At 36.2% G+C, this 27,561-nt stretch overlaps 1 protein-coding gene across 14 annotated transcripts in view; it reads right to left on the bottom strand.

Moving 5' to 3' along the window:
* Positions 1-27,561, bottom strand: part of PCNX1 (pecanex 1) — a 94,797-nt gene that overhangs the window by 40,784 nt on the left and 26,452 nt on the right. For 8 of the 14 annotated variants that reach the window (XM_075754258.1, XM_075754252.1, XM_075754259.1 and 5 more), the window contains 7 exons: positions 19,223-19,355; positions 14,442-14,626; positions 6,946-7,036; positions 5,196-5,253; positions 2,948-3,165; positions 1,709-1,862; positions 1,039-1,071 (listed from right to left, as the gene is read on the bottom strand). In XM_075754258.1, coding sequence (XP_075610373.1) covers positions 1,039-1,071; positions 1,709-1,862; positions 2,948-3,165; positions 5,196-5,253; positions 6,946-7,036; positions 14,442-14,626; positions 19,223-19,355 — 872 coding nt within the window. The remainder of the gene's footprint in view (positions 1-1,038; positions 1,072-1,708; positions 1,863-2,947; positions 3,166-5,195; positions 5,254-6,945; positions 7,037-14,441; positions 14,627-19,222; positions 19,356-27,561) is intronic. The other 6 variants (XM_075754263.1, XM_075754261.1, XM_075754266.1 and 3 more) reach the window with 3 other exon arrangements.

Below are 27,561 nucleotides of genomic sequence, written 5' to 3'. Positions count from 1 at the left end.
AGTTTGCACAGGCCCACCTCTCAAGGTCCCCCTGGATGGCATCCCTCCTCTCCACTGTACTGACCACACTACACTGCTTAGTCATCAGCAAACTTGCTGAGGGTGCACTCGATCCCACTGTCCGTATCACTGACAAAGATGTTAAACAGTGCTGGTCCCAATACCGACTTGTATGTGTTGGCTTGCAGTGATGTCTTTTTTTTTGTCGCTTTGATATAACAAAGCCACAACAGTTAGATTAAGTTAGACTAAGCTATGTTTACCCTTATTCTCCACTAAGTTTTAAAGTATGTTTCTTGCAATACTAAATGCCAGAGAAACTCTGACTAGGCTTCATAAGTGAGAGATAATATAGTAATTTTGAAGAAAAAGCAATTAAAGTTTATTACTCAGATACTGTTCCTGCTGGAAAAAAAGTAATCTGTATTTGTGTGTTCATTAAAACATACAACTTATTACCTAAAGTATTATGAATTACTTGCTGCAGAGGAATAATGCTTTTTCATATCTTATTTAGGACAAAAATATTTTGTCTCAGCAATCTAGCAGATGCACAATAAACATATTGCACAACACTAGCACATTAATATTTGCATGCCTAAATGTTAATGCTCACTAGAGCATTGCATACTCAGCTTAATAGACTGAAAAAATGAGGCTGCATACACACCAGGACAACTGAATGATCTACAAGACCAGAATAGAATATCAAAGCTTTGCCAGTTCATACCAGCATAGCAAGTTACAACATTAAGAATACTTCTCAGTATAATTGCTTGAGTACTAAAGATTCATCAAAAATCCTATTATGATATGGCTTTATAGTAAAAACTACGGTTAAAACAGGAAGGATTTAGTAAATACAAGCAAAGTGTTTGGGGCGGGGAAAAAACAGCATGAGTTTCCTTCAGGCATACTAAGACAACATAAGCTTCTTACAGCTTATGAGAAGGCACATAAGAGAAATGCCAAAAGATCAATTCTCTGTGGCAGTTCTACATCTGCAGGGTTAGTAGAGTACACATGCCCATGACTTACATGTCGAGGGGAAGAAGAATCTGGCTGAACGCTCTGAAACCAAAATGAAAAGAAAGTTACCCAATCTACGGATAAGTGCACTTCCCCCCCCCATGCACGCTTTGTTGATTAAAGTTATTAAAATAATATCTACAATTAATTTTACAATTGTCAAGCCACTCTACAGCCTTTAAATAGCACAATGTATTAAACCATAAAATCTGCTCAAACAGTATGTCTATAGCCAAAGCTTAAAAAAAAACAAACCTCTTTTTTAGAACTTTTACTTTTTAAAACACAAAACACGTTCAAATTAAAGATATGCTTACATATAATTGCTTAATATTAATGCATTGAGGTGTATCCACTAAAAAAACAAACAAAAAACCCAATAAAGCTTCAAGTTCAGTTTGTAGGCTGTTTTCAGCCAGTAAGAATGAGCTCCTCTTTGGGAACACAAAAAGTGCATGAGAACAACAAATAAAGCATTGTTTAACAAACACACGCAGAACCATTGGAGTGAAGTGACCTTGTATGACCATCTATCAAACTTTCCATGAAGCTGACGTTTACTCATTTGTTTTTAAGTGATAAACATGCAGTATTTTTCCTTAAAGCTCTAACTAACTTGCAACACCTAACCAAAGTTATTTCTATTGTTTATAGAAAGTGAAGATAGAAATTAAAATACCTTCAACAGTGAGTACTGACAACTGGCTATTACCAGGCAGAACTGGAAGACCCAAATATCCTTGAAAAAGCCCTCTATAAGAAGTACAGAGCCCAAAAATGCAACTAGAATAGCTAGGATGACAGCTAACACGTTTTCAAGGATCTCACGATTCCTGTATTGGAGGGAGAAAAAAAAAAAAAGAAATAAAATTAAAAGCTAACTATGTCTAGAAAAAGCTGCACGGGAAGTTAGGGTCAGAAGTTAACAAGAGTTATGCTGCTGGTAGCAAAGTAGTTAAGAATAGATTTGAACTTGCATACGCTATACTAGCACACTGTCTTTTAGCAAAGCTAGGAGCTAACGGGATTTCAATGAGATCTGAAAGCAATTAGTATCTTATGGAATTGACCTTCAAACAGCAGAAGATAACTTCAGTAGACAACTTCAGAAATAATTCAAATGCTCAACCAGAAGCACAGTCTGTAACACAAATCTATATTCAAGGCCCACACGGGATGATTACAAGCCTGTGAAAAATATATGCACGATGGCTTAACTATATATAATCTGTCACTCGTAATTGTGTAATGAAGAAACCAAAAATACTCTCATTTGGCTAAGATATGCCAAGTGGAGTAAAGAGAATTCCATATGATATAGGTGGTGATTACAAACAGCATTAATAGTTTTTCTCCCTGGACAAAATCACTACTATATTGTTTATCGCAAGAAGTTCATTACCAAAATGTAAATACTCTATATATGCCAAAAGCTGTTGGGGGGGGGGGGGATGGTGTGGGGGGTGTGTGTCACCATTTTATTCCATTAAGTAAATGCAGCAGGGACAAGAGGTTACAGTATTAGATGACCCTTTGGAAAAAATGCTTTGAAACAGCAGGTAAATTCTCTCTATTCACTGAAACAATCTAAGCATATACCAAGCTCTAGACTCTTTCAATTTTTTTCTTTTTTTGAGAAAGTTACTTTCTAGCTTTAAAATTAGCAACAAATCTATCTTTTTTGACCATATCGCCCCACTCATACAAAATGAGGGATTTTTTTTTTTGCATTGCCAGAAAAAAGGGAGAGTAGCCTTCGTTATCTGAGAAAAACTGCATTTTGTATTATTCTTTCATCTTTCAGAGTACAGTAGATAAGTACAATTGTCTAAGGATAGCTTTATCTGTATTACTCACAGTTTAGTTACCATCTTTTAATGTTTACTTTCTGAAGTCTAGTAACATATGAGGATCTCACCTATCAAATAAAGCCAGAAGAGTTAATCTATCAAAATTGATGCTAATCCAAAGCTTAGGCAGGATCCAAAAGCGATAGTACTGCTTGACTTTCTGAGCTGCTTCCTCTTGAGGTTGCATGTGGTCCTGAAGGTCAGGGCTCAGGTCAATATCTTGCTGCTCCAGTAGATCTGTGTCCATGGTTAGCAGCCTGTTCAACCTGATCTGAGGAAGAGAAAGCTAAAAGACAGACAGTATTAACAAAAGCTCATTTTTATTATATCACTATAGTCTACTGAAAACTGCTTCAGAAAAAAATACTAGAATTATTTAGTTTCACTTTTAAGAAGTTATATGTTAAATACTCTGTTCTGAGGCTTCTACTTACTTTTCCTGTCCTTATCACAGCAAATGAATAGCACCAGCAACAATAATACTTTGCATACAGCACAACTGTTTGGCGTTTTAGCATATGCCTTATTTCAAATGAAGCGTGAACACATCTTCCAAACACATTATCCCGTTTACCATGAAAACTTCAAATTTGAAGACAAGTAAACTGATATGTGAACAGGAATAAAGTATCCTACAAGAACAATCCAATTCTGAATTTAAATAAAGTACAACACATTTCTTGTAGTCAGCTAATCTGCGCGCGTACCCGTGCCGAATGGTTGTTTTTGCATGACAAAGCAACATACGCATGCATCAGTGGTCAAATTCATATACTCAGAGACAGACTAGAAAAAGCTCTGCCCTAACTACTCTACTACCATTTATGACTGGCATTATTTCTCACTTGCTTTGTAGCTTGTCACTCTAGAGTTCTCTTGAAATCACAGTAATACTAACAACCATAAAAGACATTTAGGGAGAGTACTCAGAAAGTTAAAAACTAAAGTTACTACAGTATGGATGTGTCATCCAACCCACTTTAAATTTCATTAACAGGCCAAGAAGCATCTTAATGTACTGCCCTTTATTCTTAAAGAATATCATCATTAAAATGACACTTAATGAAAAATCTTCATAATCTTTTAAAGCAAAGAGTACAATTTAAATACTCATGTCACCTTTACATGTCAAAATTTTAGTTTGGGGTGGATTTTTTGCTGGGTTTGGGGTTGATTCGTTTTGGGGGGGTTTTTTGTTTTTTACAATTATCTTTAACATTTGATTTCTCATTTTTGAATTTTTTTTCCATGACTTCTTAAAGCATCAGCATACTGTAACTGTGCTCAGCCAGCTTTGTCTTCCTAGAAAAATACTAATGAACAAGTAGGAACACTCCCTTTCTAAAGGCATTTCAAAAGTACAAAACATACTTTCTAAGATAGGCTGTGTCAGAAAACAGGTGCTTTTTTGACAACTTCTTTAAAACTTGGTTTCTTAACAGCCTTCTTTGAAGGCTACATTTTCAAGGTGAACGGTGGAAGGCAAAAGAAAGTTCCTCTAGTAGACACCAGGTTTGAAGAGCACATTCTTGATCAAAAGCATGGTCAGGTAAATGGAAGTCTCTTGCTCCCTCTGCCAAATGCTGAATCTGTATTTCATTTTCCTTCTTAAGCCATTAGGTACTTCAATATCCTTTACTTTGGTTTCCAAGCTTAAGAATCATGACCTTAAGACTCACGACCACTTGCACTGTTTTTGTGACACAGCAATATCAGACTTCAGAGTACAGATAAGTCTGGACTTGACAACAATATAAAAGGTTTGAGACCACAAAACTAAAGATATCTAAAGCTATCTGCAGCACAAAACTGCATAAGCCTCTGCCTTTTTCTGCCCAGTCACTCCTTGCATGTCAATTAAAATTTTGTGCAGCAAATTCCAATGAAAAATTTTTAAATTCCTTTCAAGGAAATTACTGAAGTTTCTCTTCATCAGAACGTGAAGTTCATTCTTTCTGCTGCCTCCTAATTTTAGTAACACACAGAAGGAAAACTCTGTTCAAGTTGTCCGGTCATCTCCGGAAACCTTTACAAGATATTGCAGAACATCCAATTTTCACGTGATTTAGAAAAAAATCACTATGCTTTAGATCAGAGGAGACCATTTATCTTTAAATTTTAAAATGCTAAGCATAAAGATGAATTTGTATGTATATATGAAGACAACAATAAATAAATATTTTATCTTCATTTAAACCCAGGCAAAAATCCTGCTTAAGAACAAAGAATTATCATATAGGATGACTAATCAGTGCTACAAAATTGGAAAGTCTTCTGATTTTTTGCATGCTTTAAAAATAAATAAGAAAAACTTACTAGATCATGTGGATAAAAGCGAACTGAGGTAGAACTCGATACGTGAGAGTCCGTGTCACTATAAGAACAGGGGAAAGACTTCAGATTATAAAACTACATTTTATGTCAACAGGCCATTCTAATTTTCTAGTGTCCCAAATTAATTTTGACTCCTTGCAAATTTTAGCTAAAGATCTTTAAGTTTTTCCTTCAATTGCGTATTTTAAATACAAGTATCTACTTTGTCTTGTGGTAAATTCTGTAGCTATAATAAACCAGGAGACTCTTTACCCTTACCCATAGCATAATTTTATCAACATTTAGCTCCTAAATTTTCTAAAAAGGATTATCATGATAATAATTATTCCACTCGAACAAAGATGTTTTATAATCTGCTAGCTACTGATATGTAAACACGCATCATCTCTCTAAAGGAGTGCAGAGTCCGCTATGCATTCACATACAGAGTTTTTGTTAATTATATATTGTTTTTACCAAGGTCCCAAAACTGCCAAAAATAGTACATACTTAACACGAGTACACTGAGCTACTTAATCTTAAATTGCTTTTGAAAAACTTAACTGTAAATAAACTTAAACCTCTGGTAAGAAGAGCAAAATTACTTTGCAATTTCCATTCATTAGAGATGAGGAGAAGTTTCTCTTACTGTATGAGAGTCCATATCCAACCATTGCTTTTTTCCCCAATTTTGGATAGCTTTTGGATGTTTGTTTTCCATGTAAATCACATGGCTGTAAGACTCGTATCAAATTTATGCAACTTCCCTTCAGTTCCTTGCCTTAGGATAAAAACATTCTTTGTTATCAATTTTACTTCACTGACACTCAAGTATTTTCTCTAAAGCTGAGATCTGATTATTTGGACATGGCCAGTTTGTTCCTTCCATTAACACATACAACTTCATAACAGCAGCCATCAGCAAAGCCATTGCATCTGGAACATGCAAGCAGTAAAGGCAGGCATTGGCAGCTTGTGCAAGGAATACAGAACTTTTTGTCAAAGTTCAACTCTACAAAAGGCACTTGCACAGTTTCACAAGAAAGATTTGAAGAAGGGAGCCTTTATATTCATTACTCCACAATTCCAATAGCTATTCCACCCTATGCGTGGTGGGAATCTGTAGCATTTAGCATGACGCAGTAGCTTCAGAGCAGTTCTATGTAGTGAAGTGGATTGGTGGGCAGGGGAGGTTTTGGGTTTTCTTTCTTCTGCCTCCTGTCCCTTCAGAGAAAGAAAGGGCATCTTTCCAACAGCAGATGAACTTTCCAGTATGTAGCTGGCTATTTCAACTGTAAGTCAAATTTTAACCTCAGGCATGTTAACACTTCCATGTATTGTTTCATGCCATCTAGGAACAAATTTATCAGTTTACATTTGCTTCACAATTGGAAGTTCATTTGTAAATAAGTTAATAGCCATTATGGTCAACAGCCACCTACTTTCCCAAAACGTGGGTTAAATCCTTTAAGAAATACTTTCTGTAAGCCAATCAAAAATGCATTTGTCAAGTTCTCAGTTTGGACGTTTATTGCTTAAGCTAATAGTAATCTTTATTTTCCAAGCTTTATTTAAGTGGAGATGATTATTTATGCAGTTAGTGTCACTTAGGGTTCAAAAGTAAAAGTATATGGATAATATTTTATATTGGTTATTTTGTAGTCCATACTAAGTAACCTTTCAAAATTAAAATCAAAGATTTTGTTGCAGTAAGACAAGAGAATCATCACTCTTGACTGGCCTTCACACACACCAGATGTTAGATGCTCTTCTTGCAGCTGGCTCAAAGTTCACAAGTGACATGTCGCAGCCCCCTGTCTCGTAGAGCGTAGAACTGAACTTACCTGTTAAAGAAAAGGTCAAAAGCAGGTCAAAAGCAGGTCAAAATTTCATAATGTTTCATCCCACTGGTACTAGTTCTACTTATTAACTTACTACCGAGATCAATTTAGACATTTAAATTTACATCAGTGTCAGAACAGAAAATGTCATTACATATTAAGGTGTCACCAGTGCAGACAAGACATTAGCTACTCAGTCCTCTTTCATACCATTTTACATGACATATACAGTAAACTGCAATTCTGATTTAAATTTTGAGAGTTGGTATTTACACAACAGAAGCACGATGAAAGCTTTTTTTTCCTTGCTTAGAGAACAACCAGGTGAACAACTTGCAATGACCAGCTTCTGCAGTTGTTCCCCCACTCCCACTCCTCCCACTCCCAGCAGAATAATCAGTAAATAATTCACTATCAGCATTTAAGAACCATGGCATTTAGCTAAGGCAGAGATTCCTCAAGTGTGCTGAATAAAATTCTTGAGAGGCACGTGTCTATTTGAAAAGAAACACAAAGAGTGAAAGAAGTGACCAGAGATGCTTCATTAAGTTCTACCTCTAGAAAAACAAAAAAACCCGAAACAAACAAACAAAAAATGGCAGGCAGAGATTTATTCTACAAGCCAGAAGCAAACGCTTCAGTGTAAGAACAGAAGACTGCAAACTAACTTCGCAGCTAAACCATTTGGAGTTACTAGAACTCCATTAACCATAATTTCCTACAGTTTTTATTAAAAACTTTTTGAATGATCAATATCAAGCTATTCCTAAGTATATAATTAACAAAAAAGTAGCCAGAGATTGTAACTCATATGATAAATTACCTCACTCACAGTACGATGTTTTGATAGTGCCCTTCTCCCACAATAGTCTGATCAGAGAGATAAGCACTGTAATTTCCCCTGAAAGTCAGGTTCAATGTATTTCAGCTCTGAATGCAGGAAACTGATTTTGAAATTGTGACCTCATATGAAGTGTTCTGCCAACTTCTCCATCTCTTCCTAGCTCAAAACCCTTCTTAAGCCATGATGCAAAGCATGCATTATTTTAAGATCTGCTTATACAAAACAAAAAAAGATCCCACTTTGGAGCATATGAAGCAAAAACTGTGTACGCCTCTCAGCTGCGTGTCTTGCAGCTCTTTCTTCTTGTGTTGATACAGGATAACAAGCAGTCCCAGGAGAAATACTTAACAAGATCAGAGCTTCCAATCTTTTCCCCTTTCTGTGAGAACATAACCTGCTTCTGATACAGGTTTTTTGGGGTTTTTTGTTTTTGTTGTTGTGTTTTTTTTTTTTTTTAAAAAAAAAACACTATGATCCTGCTCCAACTTCTCTTCAGATCTACAGACAATTAAGTTCGATTTAGAAGTGTTTAAAAGTGAGGAGGTTAAAAACCCTCGAACTGCATGATTTAAACCAGTAAAACTAAGGAAAAATACTGGTATATTGAAAATATCTTCACAAAGCTTTCTACCCTCAGAGGGGGCACTTCAGACCAACTAGACACATACTGCAGCCATGCTAAGACCAACCATTCTGACAACAGTCAGCTACATAGTTCAGGAGTCACATACAGCGTGCGTCAGAGCTCAGTAACGCAACAGCTCTCTCAATATTTAGTTACATCTGCTATAAGCATTTTGTAAGGAAAAACAAACAGAAGTTCACTTGTTAGGGTGGGGCTTTTTTCCCCTCAACAGTTAAGATTTTGATGAAACGCTTTAGTTAAATATCCTTTGTTTTTTAATGCATAGTGTAGTAAAAGGTTGTTATTGAAGTTGAAAATTTAAACCAGTGCAAGACATTAGGAATCTTCCTCCCCAGAACTAATAAATGACCTCAGTTACACAGGACTATTTCTCAACTGCATCAGTTAAAAAAAAAAAAATATTCAATAGGAAACATTAAGGTACTAGATAATACACTTGAGGTTCTAGCCAGGACAAAATAATGTATAACTTATTACAGAAAAATCTTCCAAGCAACCAGTCCTCAGAAGAGACAAAGTGAGTTTGAGTTAAATTCCTCATGTTTTTGAACTACTTATTTGAGAGCCTGGAAATTAAACTTTCTGATTTTTAAGTTAATGAAATTCTAGTCTCAGAAATTAGAATATACTCCTTGCAAAATATAACTTCCTATTCTCTTAGGCTGAGATAATACATCAGATATATTTGTTTCAAAGTAGTCTACTGAACTGTTACACATGTCAAATGCCTCAAACTATGAAAAAAATTTAGCATAAACCACTTCACATTAGAATATATCTACAGTTCCCTCACATCCAACTCATCTTTGAATCTGTCAAAATTTACATTTGTGTTGTTGCTATAAATACTGCATGGCTGTGGTGGGATAAAACAAGCCTGGTTAATAGAGACAGAGCAAACAGACAAAACACTTAATTCCAACTGTTTACACACAAACTACAAAACAGACTCAGGTTTTGCCATAATTGCAATTCATCCCTTCTACTTATGCAGGCTTCCTATTGAAAGCTAGCTCTCCGACATGAAAACTATGGCCTCTCAATAAAAGTTGCCAGCTTCCCCTCATTTTTTTCTTAAAAAAAAAAGTCAAATCAAAAGGTTCTCCAGAAAAGCCTCAATTCACCCAAAGCAGAAAAGATGACAGGACTATTCAGTGCTGTTGAGGATACAAACCTACAAACCCTAAGGTGTGACTGGAGATTCTATTGCTGAGCTCCAAAGTCCGATCAATTAAACACTTTTTAACCTGTGTGAGATAACAGCAGCTTCCTCTGAGCACTCTCACATTCTAATGAGGGATCCCCATACTCACAAGATTCAATACATATGGATATACCTAGCATTTTTAGCTACCCTAGTAATTTTCTCTCCCTCCCATTCCTAGCTCTCCCACAGCATTCTCCGAAATATTTTTAACAGCATCACACTGAAGAAGCTTAAGAAAGTTTTTTTTCTTTCTAAGGACTGTAGTTTTATCAAGTTGTGAACAAATGGCAGACTCAAAAGTTTATTTTTTCAAATCCAGATATACAGCCAATAGCATACATGTCTACTGAACAGAAATGCTTGTAACTTCTCCCCCACTACCACCGCTCAAAGGGAGAGCTGTGAATTCTTTGCAAATAAAACTTGCCCAAACAAGATTCTAGTTGGAATAGGTTACAAAAATAACAAAACCAAAGTCATTGATACTCAGGCACAGAGATCCAAGATACATCTTTGTTCTGACATGAAGAGAAGAAAAGATGAATGTACTTCCTTTGAAACAAGTTTCCTTGTTTCAAAAGACAAAAATATCTCATCACCAAGTCCAGAGACAACCACGAAACAATTCACACTGTACAAAACTGCGTTCCCATGTTAGAGGAATCAATGAAAGCAACAGGCTGATGAGCTTACACATATGAAATCTAGGAGACTTAAGTGGCTCAGAATCCAACTAAAATGATGCTCTGATGGTTTCCTCAGCAAAGTTATTTTCAGCACACTTCCTACTTTTCCATCTAATAAATATTGCTTTGTTTTAAACCCCTCATAAACTAGTTCTGAAAATTGCTAACACTTTTTGACATGTTGAAGCCTATGTCCTCATCAGATCATTAAGATAAATATATCTACTACTTATAACATTTTTTAAATCCTAGTCAGCAAAACCAACAAAGCCATGAGAATTTGAATACTGTGTAGCATGCAAGGAGCTATCATTGCCAAAGATCAAAGTTTTACCCTCAGGTACAGTATGAAGGCTCGTAAGTTTTCAGTTAGAACAATTCAGAGTGGTTCATTTTTTAGTTCTATAAGAAGTTTGTCGAAAGAGCAACTTACCTATTATGCAGAAGTCCAAATTACAACAGGGATATTTTCAATAGGAACAATGGGAAGCGAGTATTTATTTTCTACCTGTACCTCTGAAAATACTTGCCCCATCCATAACCAAATAAATTAAGTCTACTTAATTATAAAAAGGTATTGAGGAACTGATTCTAAACTGGTTTTGAACAAATAAGCAATCAGTGAATTATATTAAAAGTTCTGATCTTCAAAACCATCTAATTGCCTTCATAAATTAAAATACTTCAATAAATCTGAAAGATTATCACTTCCATACACATAATACAACCAGAAGTCCAACTGTATTGTAAAGCTCCAGATAAACAGTTTTCTTTAATCACAAAAGCAGTATTCCTCAAAAAAAAAAAAAAAAGAAAAAAAAGAAAAAAAAAAGAGAGGCATCTAGCTCAGGACAAGAGGCTGCTATTTCACCCCAGTTTCAGAAACTGGGCATCTGTTCTAGTAGCTCAGTACTTGATTTCCTAACTACTTCACAAATTGTAACACCTACAGCCTTCACTCCAAGAACTGAAAAATCCCACCCATCACCTACATACCTCAAGAATCAGATATTAGTGAGAATAAAAGGCATTAGTACTGCCACACTGTGCTCTGAAGACCTAAGTCCTGGTATTCACCTAAGTCATGGTATGTGTTTTGCTGCTTTGTGCATTCACATTATACTAACCCTGCCTATAATCATGGCATTTGATCTGCCACTGTCCTGCATTCCTCTTACGATTGCTCCACATTAAGCTCCTTTTCCATCCTTTTGAGTTCCTTCCCCCTCACAAACAACAACATAATTCAGAAAAATCTACTTTGAACCTGGAAGACTAAAGATAATGAAAGCCTCAAAGCATCTGTTGCCTTACTCTCAGGACAATGCCCTGTTAAAGATGACTGTGTAGTCACCAGACTGGATGTAGGCCAGGTATAATACAGTAAGGTTCATCCTTTGTAAAATAAACCACCAGAATCAAGTTAATAGACAGGAATCTTTAAAGCAAACAAAAAAAAAAAAATGTGTGTCTTGTTAAGAGCTGCAGCTTGGCATCAACACATAAATGGCAAGAATGTAGAAGCGGATAGGGCATTGGTGTACAAAAAGGAGTCCTAAATGTGGGGGCTTTTAACATAAATTAACACATGCCTTGTTTGTCTTCCAGAAGAGGTAGAATATGCTAATAGAATTTCAGTAGGAAAAAAAAATATATATCTCTGTACAACGCATATAAATCTCATCTATTACATTAGTCACTTGTATTTCCAAGTACTGTAAATCAGGTTTTGTTTCCATCTCTTTTCCCCAGCCTCCATTTTCAATTATTTTTTCCACAGTGACAAAGATTTGGTCATACAATATGCATTGCATTGATCAGCATCAGAATAAAAGTTAAAAGAAAAAACAAATTACTCCCCTCTCCTACCCCCAACCATACACAATCTAAAGTAAAGTAACAGGGTCGTCTTTCACTGTAAGGTATCTTGGGACAACAAAGCAAAACCAACAGTCTCTTAGACTTAAGGGAAACAGAGCAGTAGTGTTACTTCATCCCTGACTGAGGATAAAACAAACAAAAAACCCAAACCAAACAAACCATGTACCAGTTATAAGGAAAGATACTTTCCCTTCTTGTCAGGCCTGATAAATGAACCGTGCATGTGAAAGCTTGCACCACTTTGCCACCTATTTTACTCTAACAAAAGATAGTACTTGTCACACAAAGTAGAAAATTTTATTTTCCTAAAAAGAATGAAAATGGATCTTGCCTATAATAGTTGCTTTCATGCATGGAAGGTTTTTAAACAGATGCTCAGAGCTTCAAATCAGGAATAAATTCCTTTTACACATCAGATTTTTAACTGAGCAGATCCTGGAGGTTTTGTGCCTCACAAAGACAATGTGCTGCTCCACACAAAATTTCAGAAGAATTTAGCTACGTAAATTTCAAAAGACTCCAATACATGCCAAGTGCAATGAATATGCCTTTTCAGAAAGCATGAATGCAATGTTGAATTTCTTAAATGATCCACTTTGATTTCTACTACAATGTAGTAATTTAAGTTTTTTAAGAACTAGATTGTGTATTAAGTCCTGAATTCTAGAAAATTTTATTGTATTATTTTGGGCAAGATGAATAAAATCCTTCAAATACAATAATGGTGGCTTTAAGAATAAATCTCAACATTAACCTTGGAGAGATTTAACCAGTATTGCTGAATTTCAGAGTTATATTTCAGTATTTTTTCAAACAAGAAATAAGAGTCCAAATTAAAGAAATCTTTAGTTTCACACGATAAGCTTTCATAGTTCAGAGATACATACAAGCATTGAGATAAAAGTCTTGACTTTTTCTAATCTGGAAACTAGTAGCAGAGCCACAGACTCTAAAACAAAAGTTATCAGATTAGGAGACTCTGTGCATTTAGGACAACTGTAGTTAAATTTTACAAGACACCTCAGAGAACATGAGGGTTGTTTTCGGTTTTGCTTATATTCTTTTTTTTCCCTTATATTGCAGCTAGATAGTGCCAAAGAATGGCAATTTGTTAGCCAAACTCATATTTAAAGGAGTACCACAGCCTGGTAACTCCTGAAGTCTTCCCTACTAAACAAATAAGATGACAATTCACTTGTCTTTTAGTACTGGGTTAGCATAAGATCTGAAACAAGTGTTTTGTCAGTGTTCTAAGCTAACCTGTACTTTTAAGTTATTACAGCTGACAGCTGCTCAAAATACTGTCAGTTCTAAAGATGCCTATTTTAATAATTTGAGGAAGAATTCCATATTAATGCTGAAGTCATAAGTAATTCAGGCCATGTATAGATAGCTGCAAATATCCCTGCCAGGAATTTTTCCACATCTGCCCCTGCACTACTGTGCCACAAGAGATCAGTCACTTCTTATGACCATCTTAACTTCCTTCTCCCTAGCAATTTTATTAACTGTGTAGAAGTTAATAAAAGTTAATAACAGTTCAGAATACTACATAAAATTGACCATAAAGAACTAAGGGACACTGTAAGGCTCCATGAAATGATAGCATTTGATACATAAAAGAGTCCAGATTTTCTTTCAATCTCAAGCTCATAAATTAAAGCGTACAGGAAAAGTAAAGCACTCTAATTTACATGAGGATTTCTTTTTTAAACAACAGCTAAGCAAGACTCATCTAGAAAAGTACGATCAAGAATTCCTAGGGACCATAACAAGGTCAGGAATTTATCAGGAATCAGAAGTTCCTCAAAGTTGGTATCAATCTCTGCCCAACTTCCTATGACAGTGTAAGAAAACTTATGCGTTACACGTTACATTGTTCAAGTCATGAAAGCTCTCACACCATCACTACTTGTATCTATGCATCCTTAGAATGTTTCCCATCATGCATTTGTTAGACAAAATGCCTGGAAAGGCAACTGTGAAAGGCAAGGAATTTATGAGCAACATGGCCTTCTAAGAAATGCACCTACAAGATTCAGAAACAAAGCTAAGGTTAGTTAGCTGATTTTCACCGCATTATTACCGATACATCTGCCGTATTAAAACTTCCATGTCACCAAGGTTACATAAGGCCTGCATACCAAGTTCATCGTGCAAACTGCTACCGCCTACAGCAGATGCAGTGGCATGTGATGCTTCTAAGTGGACACTCCCATTTCTCACCAGCAAGGAGGCGCTAGCGCCGGGCAGAGCTGCCTGGGAAGGGGGGCGGGCCTGCGCTCTGACCTGGGAGGAGGGCTGCTGGCCTTGCTGACCATCTTGAAGGCTACGAGAAAACATGGATTGGGGACATATTACCAGGAAGAAGAGAAAGAGATAGAACTGAAGCAAAACAAGACTTTTTAGTTTAAAGAGGAAAACTTAAGAGCAGAGCATTAAGAAGCCACTTATTAGGGTTAAGATAACCTGGGAGTTTGGTGCACCAGCGTATTTGGACACTACTTACATCAGTAATCTAGAGATACAGTTACTGTCCTCCTGCTTACTAGTACTGTGTTCTAATATCTCCCAAGCCACCCTCAAATATATTCTTGTAAGTCTTAATTTGTGGGTGCAAAAAGCAAATTACTGGTGGCTAGTCTAACCGTAGACTCACCAGAGGTATCACCTACACACAGTACTGACTATTCCAGTCTTCTCACGAGAGTTAGGGTTCTTTCTGCTCATTGTGGTATGGCTTGATCAACTGTTTAGATGGCTGTTTGGGGTTTTTTTGGTGACAATAACATCACCTGTCTTGCTATTTAATCAGCACTCTAACTAGAAAGTGTCTTTAAGCTTTGTTGTAGCCATACACTACGACAGACCTTGTAGATAATAGTAGTTAAATGCTTGGATTTGGATTTTTTTTGTTAACATATTAAGACTATTTAAAATGATAAATCAGCAAAAGTTTTAAATCTATTTTTATGTTATTTTGACAGTACAGCAAAATCTTTATTACTCAGTATTACTACCGCAAAGAATTAGTACTATACCCAGACACGTACCTGCACCAAAAAAAAGGTTTTAAGTCAGCTTGGGCTTCAGAGAGATTTGTAAGTTTACAGCCATGTGAGCAGACAATGCTTGAATATGTTAGTTCACCTCTTCACAGCCTTCTCATTGCAAAACTATTTTATAAAGCTATTTAACAAAGTTAGATTTTTTTTTTAAGCAGCTCATTTAACATTAAACATGGCAAAGTGTCAGAATACATGACATTTATACTTATACATCAAATCTACTTTGCAAGATTAGTGGGTTTGTTATCCTTCATTTTGTGCATTTAAAGAAGCTGCATGTCATAGTCTGCTGTGGGATGTGATGAAATTAAGAAGTTATTTTTTTACACTGATAGATGCATTTATATTTTAAAGACTACAGAAAATATCTTAAATGCTCTCTTTTGAAAAAACAATCTTTATCACCTGTTGCTTTTAACATTTCACTGTTTACAGTGTGATGCTACAGTTGGCAAGTGAGGCAACTAAAAAAGCAAGATCTTACTAAGAGCTGAGGGGTTATATCTGAAGTACTTGCTTTTAACAATGTTTTCTAGAACATCTACTTTTCAGCTCTTTTGTTAGAGCACCACTGGAAAACAAAATATGGATATAAGTATAATAATAGGTGTTAAGAAAAGCTCATGCAAAATAAAGCAGACATGCACACAGCTCATGAGGTAGAAAACTGCAACTCATTATTTATCATATTCTAACATATTTTAATCTGAACTTTAAATTCAGTGTTTTGCTGCTGTACACAAGGCTTTCAGTGAGCTACATGGCAACAAAAGCCCTACGGAAGCTCACAGATGTGCCAGCCTTCATTGTCTCCCTTTATTATCAGCAACACCAAAACAATGCTAAACAATACTGCTTTCCCTACATATCAAAAGGTAAATACATACAAAGTTGACCTTTCAGTGATTATCCATATTTGACATATTAAAAAAAACCAAAACATTGACATTTACAGATTGCAGATATGCAAAAAATACATTTATTCTCTACCTAATTAATAATTATAAAAAATAAAAATTCTGCTTCAGTCAGTCACGTTCTCTTATCAGACATGCATGCATACAACATTGACTACATAGGATGCCAATGCATACTTATGTTTAAAGTGCCTAAAATAGTGTTGACATTTAGGCAGGACAAAAGCAGGGGTGGTTGGTTGGTTTGTAGTGGGTTTGGGGGTTTCGTTTTTCGTTTTGAAGTTACCAGGCAAAGTACTCTCATGTCTAATTTAGCATCAAACCAGCAGAATATACTAGACCAGGTTTTACTTAAGTGGCTACCATTGCCAAACACATACATACATAATGCCATTGTCTCTTTTACTAAACATTCCACAGAGGAAGTGAAGAGTAATTGCAATAATGGATAGGAAATTTAAAAAAAAAAAAAAAATCAGGCTGAACTCAACAGGTTCTAAGGGAACATCCTCATGACATCCAATTTTATGCCAGATTTAGAAGATTAGGAGATTAAAGTTTTGCTGGCAAGAATAAAAAAGAAGTAACATCAGGGCAACTAAAGATTAGTACATCTAATACTGTTAGAAGTTTAACATCTGAAGTCATATGGATTAGCAATATCAGGAACTAGACTGAGGCAGTTCACCACTAGCATATACAAGTAATGCCAGTACAATTGCAGTGACTTTTTTTTTTTTAATCTTTCTTAACAGTTTCTTCTTCCAGCAACATATAAAATTTACACTAAAATTAAGCTACCCATATAAAGGAAAGTTTTTTCAGATTATTCATCTAGAAATCAGAACAGTAATTAATACAACTTTTCAGATACATTCCACAGTTGGTAGTTCAAATGGAATTTATGTCAAACAAATCTGAAAGCATTGTGGTGTTTGGTTGGACTAAGGCAATTTAACACCACTCCAAGGGACAGTCATTTAGCATCACAAACAATGCTTTGGGCAAAATAACCTCACTGAGTATTCAGTTCTGGACATATGTTTATAATACAAGTATTTCTGATAAAGTGCATTGTACAGAGTTCCAGGTTTTGGGTTGTTGGGGTTTTTTTGTTTTGTTTTTAAATTTAGACAGGAATAAATTTAGGTAACTGGAAGATGCATAGAAGAAATATAAGGCTAGAATATTTGATCTGCTTTTTCACCCTTGAACATCTTGTCTGATTAAAACATTACTTCCACCAACTTCAGTTTTCTCATGATCTGTCAATGAAGTCCAGCTTAAGCCATGCGAACCTTAATGACTGCACTAGCATGTGAAAACAAGGCAGTTGTCAGCCTGAGTTTAAAACAGAGTCCTTTATTTGCCCTACTTTCTACTCCTTTAAGAAAACTCACTCTTTTCTCACTAATGTACAGTTAAGGAGCTCTGTTTAGTCCGCACAGCTTCTTATGAGCCAATACACAAAACTGTACTGCCCTCCTGCTAAAAAAAGAAAACCACCACATAAAAGTTATCAGAAGCAAGTGAATGCAACAGAGATTATTTCAGAGAATGCAAAGTTTCAGCATCCCTCACTACGAAGTAAATCACTAACAAAGTTGAACAAGCTACGTTCAGCAAGACCAGACGCTTAACAAAAAATTAGCTGAAATTATGTGATTACTGCTACATACTACGCTACCCAGTAAAAACACATCTAACCAGTTTCAGTCCTTGATGTGGCTTAAGTCAATCCTTCGATTGTTTGACTTCAGGTACCATTCTGGCAATCCTCCTGCCTGAGGAATATTTAGAGACTTAATTCTTGCTTATTTCAGTGGTGCCACAAAGATAGCACGATTCCTCCCTCATCCTCTATTGTAAAGCATTTTCTTTTTATTTGCTCGGTTTCTATATTTTTTCCAGTTAAAAAAATTACACAAGTATTCCTGAAACACAAAAGCAGGCTGCTCCTATTATTAAAAGATAGCTTAGTATGTGAAGGAAGACCATTAAGAATACTCAACAAATACAATTATTCCTGCACATTTATCATTTAACTGGAGAAAAAATTACTTTGAGATGTATGGGGGAGTATTCCTTCCTCTACAGGCAATGTTCTGCTCACCAGATCGTCCAACACCATAGGCAATCACAGGATTGAAAGATTCAAAAGGCAAGTTTACAAACTTATTGTGGTTGCTGCTTCTATTGTCAAGCTGGACAGACCAGAGCTGCTGTAGCTAACCTATCACTAGGCTCAGTACTGTTAACAAGTGGGCCAGTGAAGGTTGGGGACTCCTGTGATATGCGTATATAGTACACTTCAAACATCGCCAAGGCATGCAGATTGCCATACAATTAGGTTTAATACCGAACAATACTGTGCATTCTGTAACAAAGACATTGCTATTACTTTTTGTTTCTCTTTTGCTGTAAAAAGCTGCAGTGGTTTACCTGTATTACGGATTTGGAACCTTTGCACATACAATTTAGCTCTTTATAGTGTACTGCCATTTTGTTTCTACGCTTATCTCTCACTATCCATAGACGTGAAAAATGATTACAGCACTCGTCCCTAATGCTTTCTTAAAGGAAAGAAAATCAAAATGAGGAGTGGTGAATAATATTTCCTTGGTTTTTTCTCCTTCCTCAAAAGTTTCTGAAGTTTTTGATTAAAAACCACTGAGTCTAAGTTTGTTAGCATTAGTTCATTTTGTTATCAATCTGAAATCAGCTGTAACATGTTAGAGACTGGCTATCCTGATCATTTTGAAAAATAGTGCCACATACACATGCATAATTCAACAAGCCCACAGTGACATGCAGTGACAGCTCAAGGAGGTTATGGTGGGGAAGGAAGTAAAAAGTGCTTTTCTGGCAACACTGGTGGGTGTGGGGACAAGTGGTCTGCTGCATGCATGCTAAATATGGTGGAACATTTAGATACCCTACCTGAGGGGTGATCCGATGAGCAATGTAGGAGGGGTAGGGTTACTCCCTGCATTGTGCCGGCGTCGTACTGCCTGACGCCTAAATGTGCTGCGTTCACGACGAAATGTGACAGTCTCCTCGCTGGCTTGTGCTGCTGCATCAAGACAGACTTTAGGTCAAATAAGAACCCATCCTAGTTATGTACACAGTAACTTAAGCCTCCTTTCTTCCCCCTGACCCTCCCCAAGTTAATGAACTTGACTTGCGACAACAACAGTAACTTACGCACTGACTGTTCAAATAACCTGCCTCAAGACAGGATCACAACACACAATTATTAGCAAAAATTTGGGTGGTTGGGGGTGTGTGTGTGTGTTCTTGAATGTATGGCTTTTTTTTTTTTTGACCTCCAGATCCAAATAGCCAGGTTGCAAAAAAAGTTGAATATCCCAAATCTCTTCCATTTACACAGGGCAGGAAGAGAAGACTGATCTCATCCTTGATCTCATTTAATAGATAATTAAGGGAGAAACCTAAAGGACAGCCTAGAAAGGTTGTCTGCCACTCCTCATCATGACAGTCTCCTCTCAATGTTATGATTTGTGCCAAACAGGTAGGGTTGAGGTTAACCTCATCACACCTCCTCAGGGGGCAAAACAGAGTTGTTTTCTTCTTTTTCCACATAAGTACCAAGGGATACCCGTTGCTCATTTTAGACTAGTTACACTATGATTTGGAGGAGCAGGGGGTTGAGATTAAGTGAGACAATAACTTCTTTGTGAGGATTGGTGGTTTTGTTATTTCAACTCCCCAAACAAAAAACAAACAAACGAGGTTTAGCCCACTTACAAAACAACACCGTAAAAAACAGTTTGTATGTACTCAAGGGAGTCTAAGATTTTTCCACAGATTATCCCCCCAAAATCCACCTGTGCTCCCTAAACTTCACAATCTGAACAACTTTGGACTTGGACTGCTTCATGGTGTGTCTACAATCTCAAAATCTTCCTCCTGAACCAAGGAAGCTACTAACCAACGTGAATGCAGAGCACTGGACAGCTCAAATGAATGGGTCAGAGAAAATAGGTTTTGGCAGGCAAGTGAAGTAGGAGGAAAAAAAAACTTGACATGAAGTCAGTGCAAGAGGAGATTCACAATTTTGAATGAGAAGTCACAAACTTGGTAGCCGAGAAGCCTGTTACTAGAGTGAGAAAACCAATGATTGTGTCAAGCCAAAATAAAAAAAAAAGAAATAACACTAAGGGAGTAATGCTTTTTTTATGGCAGAGAGGTCACAGGCAGAGTAGTCCATATTCAGTTAAGCACATTTCAAGTTACAACATTCCTGTCATTAAGCTTTCAAAACTTACCAGCAAAGACTCTAATGCTGGTCTACAGGGAATAGCAACCTACTATTGCTGCGTATTACTGCCATAGCTCAAGCAATAAAGACTACATGGAACAAGAGCCTGAACCACAGGTTATCAGGTAAATATATGAAACTTCAATCTGTAGTTTGCTTTAAAAGCTAAGAAGCTACATGGAGAGATATACTTTAAGGCTAACATTAATGTTACAAGCATTTCATTACCAAAACATCAAAAGTTAAGGATATTCTTAATTCAGTCCTTTCCTGTATTTTCAAGAAAACCTGTGAGACAGCTCACTTCCTCCTCACTCCTCCACGACTTTTTTTGTTATTCTAAGCATGAATAGATAACACTTCAGCATATTTCAGCAAGAATTCAATATATTTGCCTTGTGCTTTAATATATAGCTTTATGCTTTACTTTAATACACAGCCTAATGTCTTCAAGGATTTCTTTATAGCTCTTATACTTGAGGTACTGGGAAAGCAAAACACAGTGAACAGATAGTATGAATCCTGAATTTTTTCTGGTGGATTAAGTTACCACACAAGAGGTCAAAACTGCCCACTAATTTTGAGTGCCAATTTGTAAAGCTCAATTCTTCCAGTGTTATACATCAACAGATAAAAACTCCTATTGACAACGCAGCTTCCACTGACTTCAGATGCAAAAGCAATTCCACACAGTGGAATTGCTGCTAATCAGGCCACAGTTAAGAACCACAAAATGAAGAACAGTGACTAGTCTTAACTGAAATGTAAACATCTTAATTACCATTAAGATGGTAAACATCAGCATTACATCTTAATTACCATTTGCAACTACTTAGCAAAAGCAGCATTCAAGTGCAATTCTTCAAGGCAGCATACTTAACACTGACAACATCTGCTTTTCTTTTCATATCCTTTATTCAGTAAACATCACCTTCTGCAGTAACTGAAGCCCAGATTATGGAAACACTAGAGGTCCTTCCTACACAGCTCCAATTTACCACTAAAGCAAGTCTACCTCAGGCACTGACTGAGGCAGTGTCCTGTGAGGAAAAGAGAGAGATATAAACATGTTTTAAGATAAAATTTTAAAAAAAATCAAAATTCATAAGTACTTGGGGATTAAATTCAAAGCTGCACATGCAAATAGTTCTGGCGTTTGCTAACCTTTATATTATTTCACTTTAATCTTCAAAAATCAAAGTAGATTTTGGTCTGGCCTTCTATCTAATCTTTCAAGATAAATCAAAAATCTCTTGCTACTTTTGTTCAATACACATCTTCTATATACACTCTTCCTGAACATAGGTGGTGACATTCATAAGCAAGTCTCTAAAGTTCTTTAGAAAAGACTGCAGAGCTTTTCAGCACAAGCTCTGAGGCTGCTAACATTAAGCAACACTTCAAGACACTACATGTTAAAATCATGACCAAGTAAAAAAAAGACAAAAAACCCCAAACCAAACAACCAATAACCAACTGGTTAAACAGAAAGGATTACAGCTTTTTTAAAGTGTGGAAAGCCAAACTGAGTAAAGTTTGGTTTTGGTTGTGTGTTGTTGTTGTTGTGTGGTTTGGTTTTTCTTTGGGGTTTTTTTTGTTGTTTTTTGTGTTTGTTTTTTTTTAAAAACCCCTCATTTACAGAACACACAGGATTAAAAAAAAATATACCAGTATGGAAAACTATTTATGTTAATACATATTATTTGTGTTTCTACTTGTCTTTAATGAGAAGGCACAGTACAGCTGCTCATGAGTTCACCAGTAGGATGTAAGATAAAGCTCCTAAATTATCTTCTATCATGCCCTGAGAGCAGTTTAATCATGAGGGAAATAGCTTTGTTTAACAGAAATAAGCTTCCTTTAATAATTACAAAGTAACATACTGTTTTGATGTTTAAAACCAAAACTAAACAAGTAGAAGTATCACTGTAGGACAGCTTTTTTTTTCTTCCTTTTAAAAATATATCTTTAGACCACACTCACACTTCTCCAATGCTGCTACTTAGAACCACTTATTGTGGACTCCAGAAAGGCAAGATCCAACATCTACACTCATGTACAAAATCTGCATCTAACAGGGAGAGATAACATAGGTTATATTTTTACAGTTCCTGCTTACTTTAAGTAAATCAGTAGAGCAAGACAAGCCTTTCAGCTTACAGAGTGTTTGTTGAAGTCTGTTCTATTTTTGTTTTATTCTAAACTTATATGTTGAACCACTACACTTCATTAGTATCAAGAAATTTAAATATGAATTTCTCCTGCATGTTGTCACATGAATTTGAGCCCCCAACATTATCTGTTCTCAAGAAGAGATAAATCAGGTTTGAAGTTCAAAGTGCACAAGTTAGAAATACAAACCTACATCCCAGAGATCAATGAAATAAGAGGTGGACCCCTAATGACAACTTTGTAGCAATCTTAACCCTCCCACACCTATTTCCAACCATAATACATTTAATTTCAAAGAGGAAATATTTTGACTGTTGTATTTGTTAATGCAACTCTGCATGTGAACACATTTATTAAAATTCATCTTTTTTTTTTTCTTTCATTATACTTCTGATTGGAAAAAAGCCAAATTACCAGTTACACACTTAGAAAGTCATGACATATTTGGAATGATACTTTCCCAATAAAATAAAAATTATTGCAGAGAAAATTCTAGAACAGCAAATAATTCACATCCCTTTGCCAAACAGCTAGGAATATCTGAACATAGGTTGAACTATCCTGCCTGCAGGTTATGCCTTTCCAAAATTTCTCTTTCTGTACTACACAAGTGGTTGTGATGTAAACCTCTGTAGTTCCTCAAAGTTTTACACTACAGCTATGCAATTGTTGTACAACTAGGTTTAAGAAGCAAAATGCAAATATTTTCGTTCGAACAGGAACAATTACATATACAAGCCAAAACATTTACAACATCACCTTGCATGTACGTACCACTGCTTCTAACTCAAACTTAGAAGATGGAAACTGAAGGAGCATGAGATGAAAAAGCAGAATTTCCAAATTTTATTGCATCAACAAGTGTCATTTCATTTTTGCTAGGCAAAAACCACTAAACCCAGTGCCTCAGATAAATTCTTCCCAAGTAAGAAGATTCTTGAAAAGATATGGTATGGAGGTAATACAGAGGTAAACCATCCACGGGGAAAACCACAGAGTTCTCAGGATAAAACTTGCAAACTTCAGTCTGAGTGGAAAGAAAACAAAAAGCCCACACACAACAGAAACACAGTGCCCCTCACTCTTGTAAGGAAAGAAAAAGAAACAACCCAACAACCATCACGAAGTCTAGATGGTTTTGAATATTAGTCAGGCTAAGCATGGTTAAATGTGTGCACGGAACCTGACTGGTGTCTGGACATGCCGTTTCTCTCCCTATCAAATGGGAAATTGTCATCTAACTATAATGACAAACCCTACAGTGAGAGCTGAAATGAATAGGTTACAGCTCATGCATTCACATCAGCAATGAAATCTGTCTTTTAACATTGAACATACTTTGCCAAATCAAATAGCTAAAATTTAGCTTTTCTGTATGGAGTATCTATATCTCGTTTGTGTTCAAAACCTGAGAAAAGCCATACTTCTCACATGCATTCATGGATTAACACCACCACGTTCCTCGCAGCTGAGGCATTTGTAGTTTGTTCTCTTGTGCCCTAAGACTATTTTAAAAACCATACTTGTAAGATACCCAAGTAGAAAGGAGTCCGTTCAGTCCATATCTTCAGTATACAGTTATTAACCACCATGGATTATGCACCATTAAAAGACCTACAATTGTAAGGATTTCTTGTACTTCTCTGATGAAAAAGCAAAATATTGGCTCATAGTATTATAACTTACAGTGGGTATTCAATGAAAAATATCACTAATGCCAATTTCTGAAGAATGGAGATGTGGACAGCAAGTGAGAAACAATGAAGAAGAGGGAAATCTCTAAGATACAAACTTTTGCTAGAAAATAGGGCAGAGGAAGACACCCACACAATTTAGGAAGGAAAGCTTGTTACAAAAAAAAAAAAAAAAAAAAAAAAGAGAAACAAGGGAAGTAAAGCCCAAGACTTCAGTGTTGTGGTTGAATGTATGAAAAAAAAAAAAAAAAAAAAACAACAAAAAACCCCCAACCACACACAAGTTTGAGATTAGGCCAGAGGAGTATCTGCAATTACGTCAAACCAGTCACTACAACAATGTGAAAAGCAAAACACTGTTAAGCAGGGTATAATCAGGACAATGAAACCATCTGTTTTGAATTCTGAACCAAACATTTTCACAGACCAGCTTGATAGACAAATTTCTATACTAATACCAAAGATAAAACTAGGAGTCTCAGTTATTCTACTTCACTGTACTTCTCACTTGAATTATTCCACTTTAAAAAACATTACATGTTACACAGACTTCTTGAATATTATGTTCATCAGCTTGGAGTCAAAGAGCTAAAAGTATGATCTAATCTGATCCCTTGCCCAATATAGTGTCTCTATCCAGGAATTTGGGTATCAATAGCTAGTAGCGTGTTCATGCAGCAAACAAATGTTCATAACCTACATTAATGTTTACGAAACTTAATTTTGACTTTGGATTTATTCACTTTAAGGAAAAGATGCTTTAAATCTTTAGAACACACAGCCTTTCCAGCATAAGTGGTATTGTATATTAGTATATCACACACACAGAAATAATGTTTGTTTTGAGTGGGCTTCTGTAAACTATAACACCAAGTGTTAATTAGCAGCCAACTTTGATATATCCTGGAATTACATCTCAGCTACATTTGACAGCAATGTGAGCACTTCCATTACAGTTCAGAAAGCTCTCAGAACTTTCCTGGCTGTATGCATAATGATAAATCCAGGTGCCTCTACAAAGGAGCATGAAAAAACTGGCTTATAAACTTAAGTTAGTAGACACAGCTTCGTTTATACCAAAAATTCTTATTCAGTTCCTGTTTGAGATTAATACTTGGCAAATTTATGAACACATGCTACTACCAACAAAATCGAACCATTCTTTCCAAATCAATTAAAAATTATTGCAAGAAGCAGTTGCACAAATACTACCAATCTAAGACATTTAAGTAACTGACTCCCACAGCAATGCAAAGTATTTTAAAAGAACTAGTACTTCTGGTTTCTTTGGGAGGCTTGAATGAATTTAGCAAGGGTCAAATTTTATAAATAATATTCCCAGGGAAACAGTTACATGTGGTGTATTTTGCTTCATTTTTAACTTTTGGTATATGCTGTAATACTGTGGCATGCATTTCTCATCAAGTATCCTGAAGTTCCCTTACGCAGCCCTGCAGAACTTCAGGTAGAATATCTACTACTCTGTAGATGACATGCTAAAGGAGTGTGTTTCTACCAACAGGAGGTCTCTTACCCATAGTACTCAGGGTGTTTGCCAAGCAATTACAGACATTCCTGGCTCTCAGCAGCCACTGCTGTGAGTTGGACAAAGCCTGAAGTTTTTGTTTGTTTGTTCCCCATCACCACCTTTATGGAACCACAAAGTATTAGAAAGATGGTAGTTATTTTGGTCATAAGTCATCTAATGACAGTCCCTGCGTTATCCATAAATATCAGAAAGGGGGCAAAACAGGCAGGACGGAGTCCCTACACAACATACTAAAACCGCGTTTTGCTTTAGTAGATAGTGATTAACAATTAGTAGATGTAAGATTCATTCCACGTGTTATTTCATTGTTAAGTTCCAAACCTGCAGAATTCCATTTCAGCCTCACACATTACTCCTAATGCTGTTTACATCTTTATGTGTTTAACCGCAACATCTCACCTCTACCGAGACGACAAGGTATCCAAAAATCAGAGGTAATTCTATAAAACTCAACCTTTACACACAAAAGCTGTGACAGAACAACGTTACACTTGCAAAGTCAGACACTGGGAAGGGCTAACAGTAAAATTTCTATGTTATGCTTGAACCAAATGCTGTGTACATTATGACACTGCTAGCTGACATTTAAAAATCAAGTAGTGGAATACAGTCTTCTGGTTCCAATAAAGAAACTCCTACGGAAGAGAGCCCTTTCTACTGGCTGATTTGCTTAATCTGATCCAGTTACAGGAAGGGTCCTGCCGAACACATGCATAGAGACAGCTAACATACACACAACCAGACTACAGTAACATTACATGTTTTTCAGTTTCTACCATTTTCTTAACTCCTTCAGAGTTTGATTTCTCATGCAAAACTGTGTGGTTTAGCAGTTTGAATATGAACTGCCAGACTCCCAGAAAACAGACCAGAAGCCCCATCTTCTGTAACTGTATTGATTCCACCTGCAGAAAACACATACTAAAGCCATCAGAAGCATGGAACAGCTCTACAACACAAGCAAAATATGTAATGACTGTAGACCATATGCAACATATGCACAGTAGGAAAAAAAGTGATATATTGGTAACAGCTGACATGACCATTGGCTGCATAGCAGAGAACCAAATTGTACTTTTAACTTTCAAGAGAATACTGTCTAATGATTACAGGCAGATAGGCTAAGCATATATGTACAAATACATGCAGACTGAAAAGATGAACGGGTTTCCATGTGCCATATGCACTTCAAGATTCTAATCCAAGCTCACAAAATCCTATTTTGCCTGCCTGTAGCGATGTACTGCAGACCACAAAACGCAAAAGAACACACTATGAGCTGTTACTTCAATATCGCTATGCAACACAAAGAAGGAAAAATGCATTGCATTGCATGCAGTTTTATTTACAAAAGGGTATGCAACTCAGGAAATTAAAGTAAATCTTAAATTACAGCAAGCTGTGAAAGAGTAGCGACTTTAAGTGTGCATCTTTTACAGTTAATATAGAACTGGGGGAGAACACGTCAGCTCAAGTTTTACAAAACATCACTGTGTCATACATAGCATTATGTTGGTTCTTGAAATCTTTGCAAACAGCAATCCAGAAGTAGCACATATGTGACAGAAACCAGGCATAGGAG

This window comes from Balearica regulorum, chromosome 5 (genome assembly GCF_011004875.1).
Source record: "Balearica regulorum gibbericeps isolate bBalReg1 chromosome 5, bBalReg1.pri, whole genome shotgun sequence".
Classification (NCBI taxonomy): Eukaryota; Metazoa; Chordata; class Aves; order Gruiformes; family Gruidae; genus Balearica; species Balearica regulorum.
The sequence above is the reverse complement of the archived record's forward strand: the minus strand, read 5'-3'. Positions and strand labels throughout refer to the sequence as shown.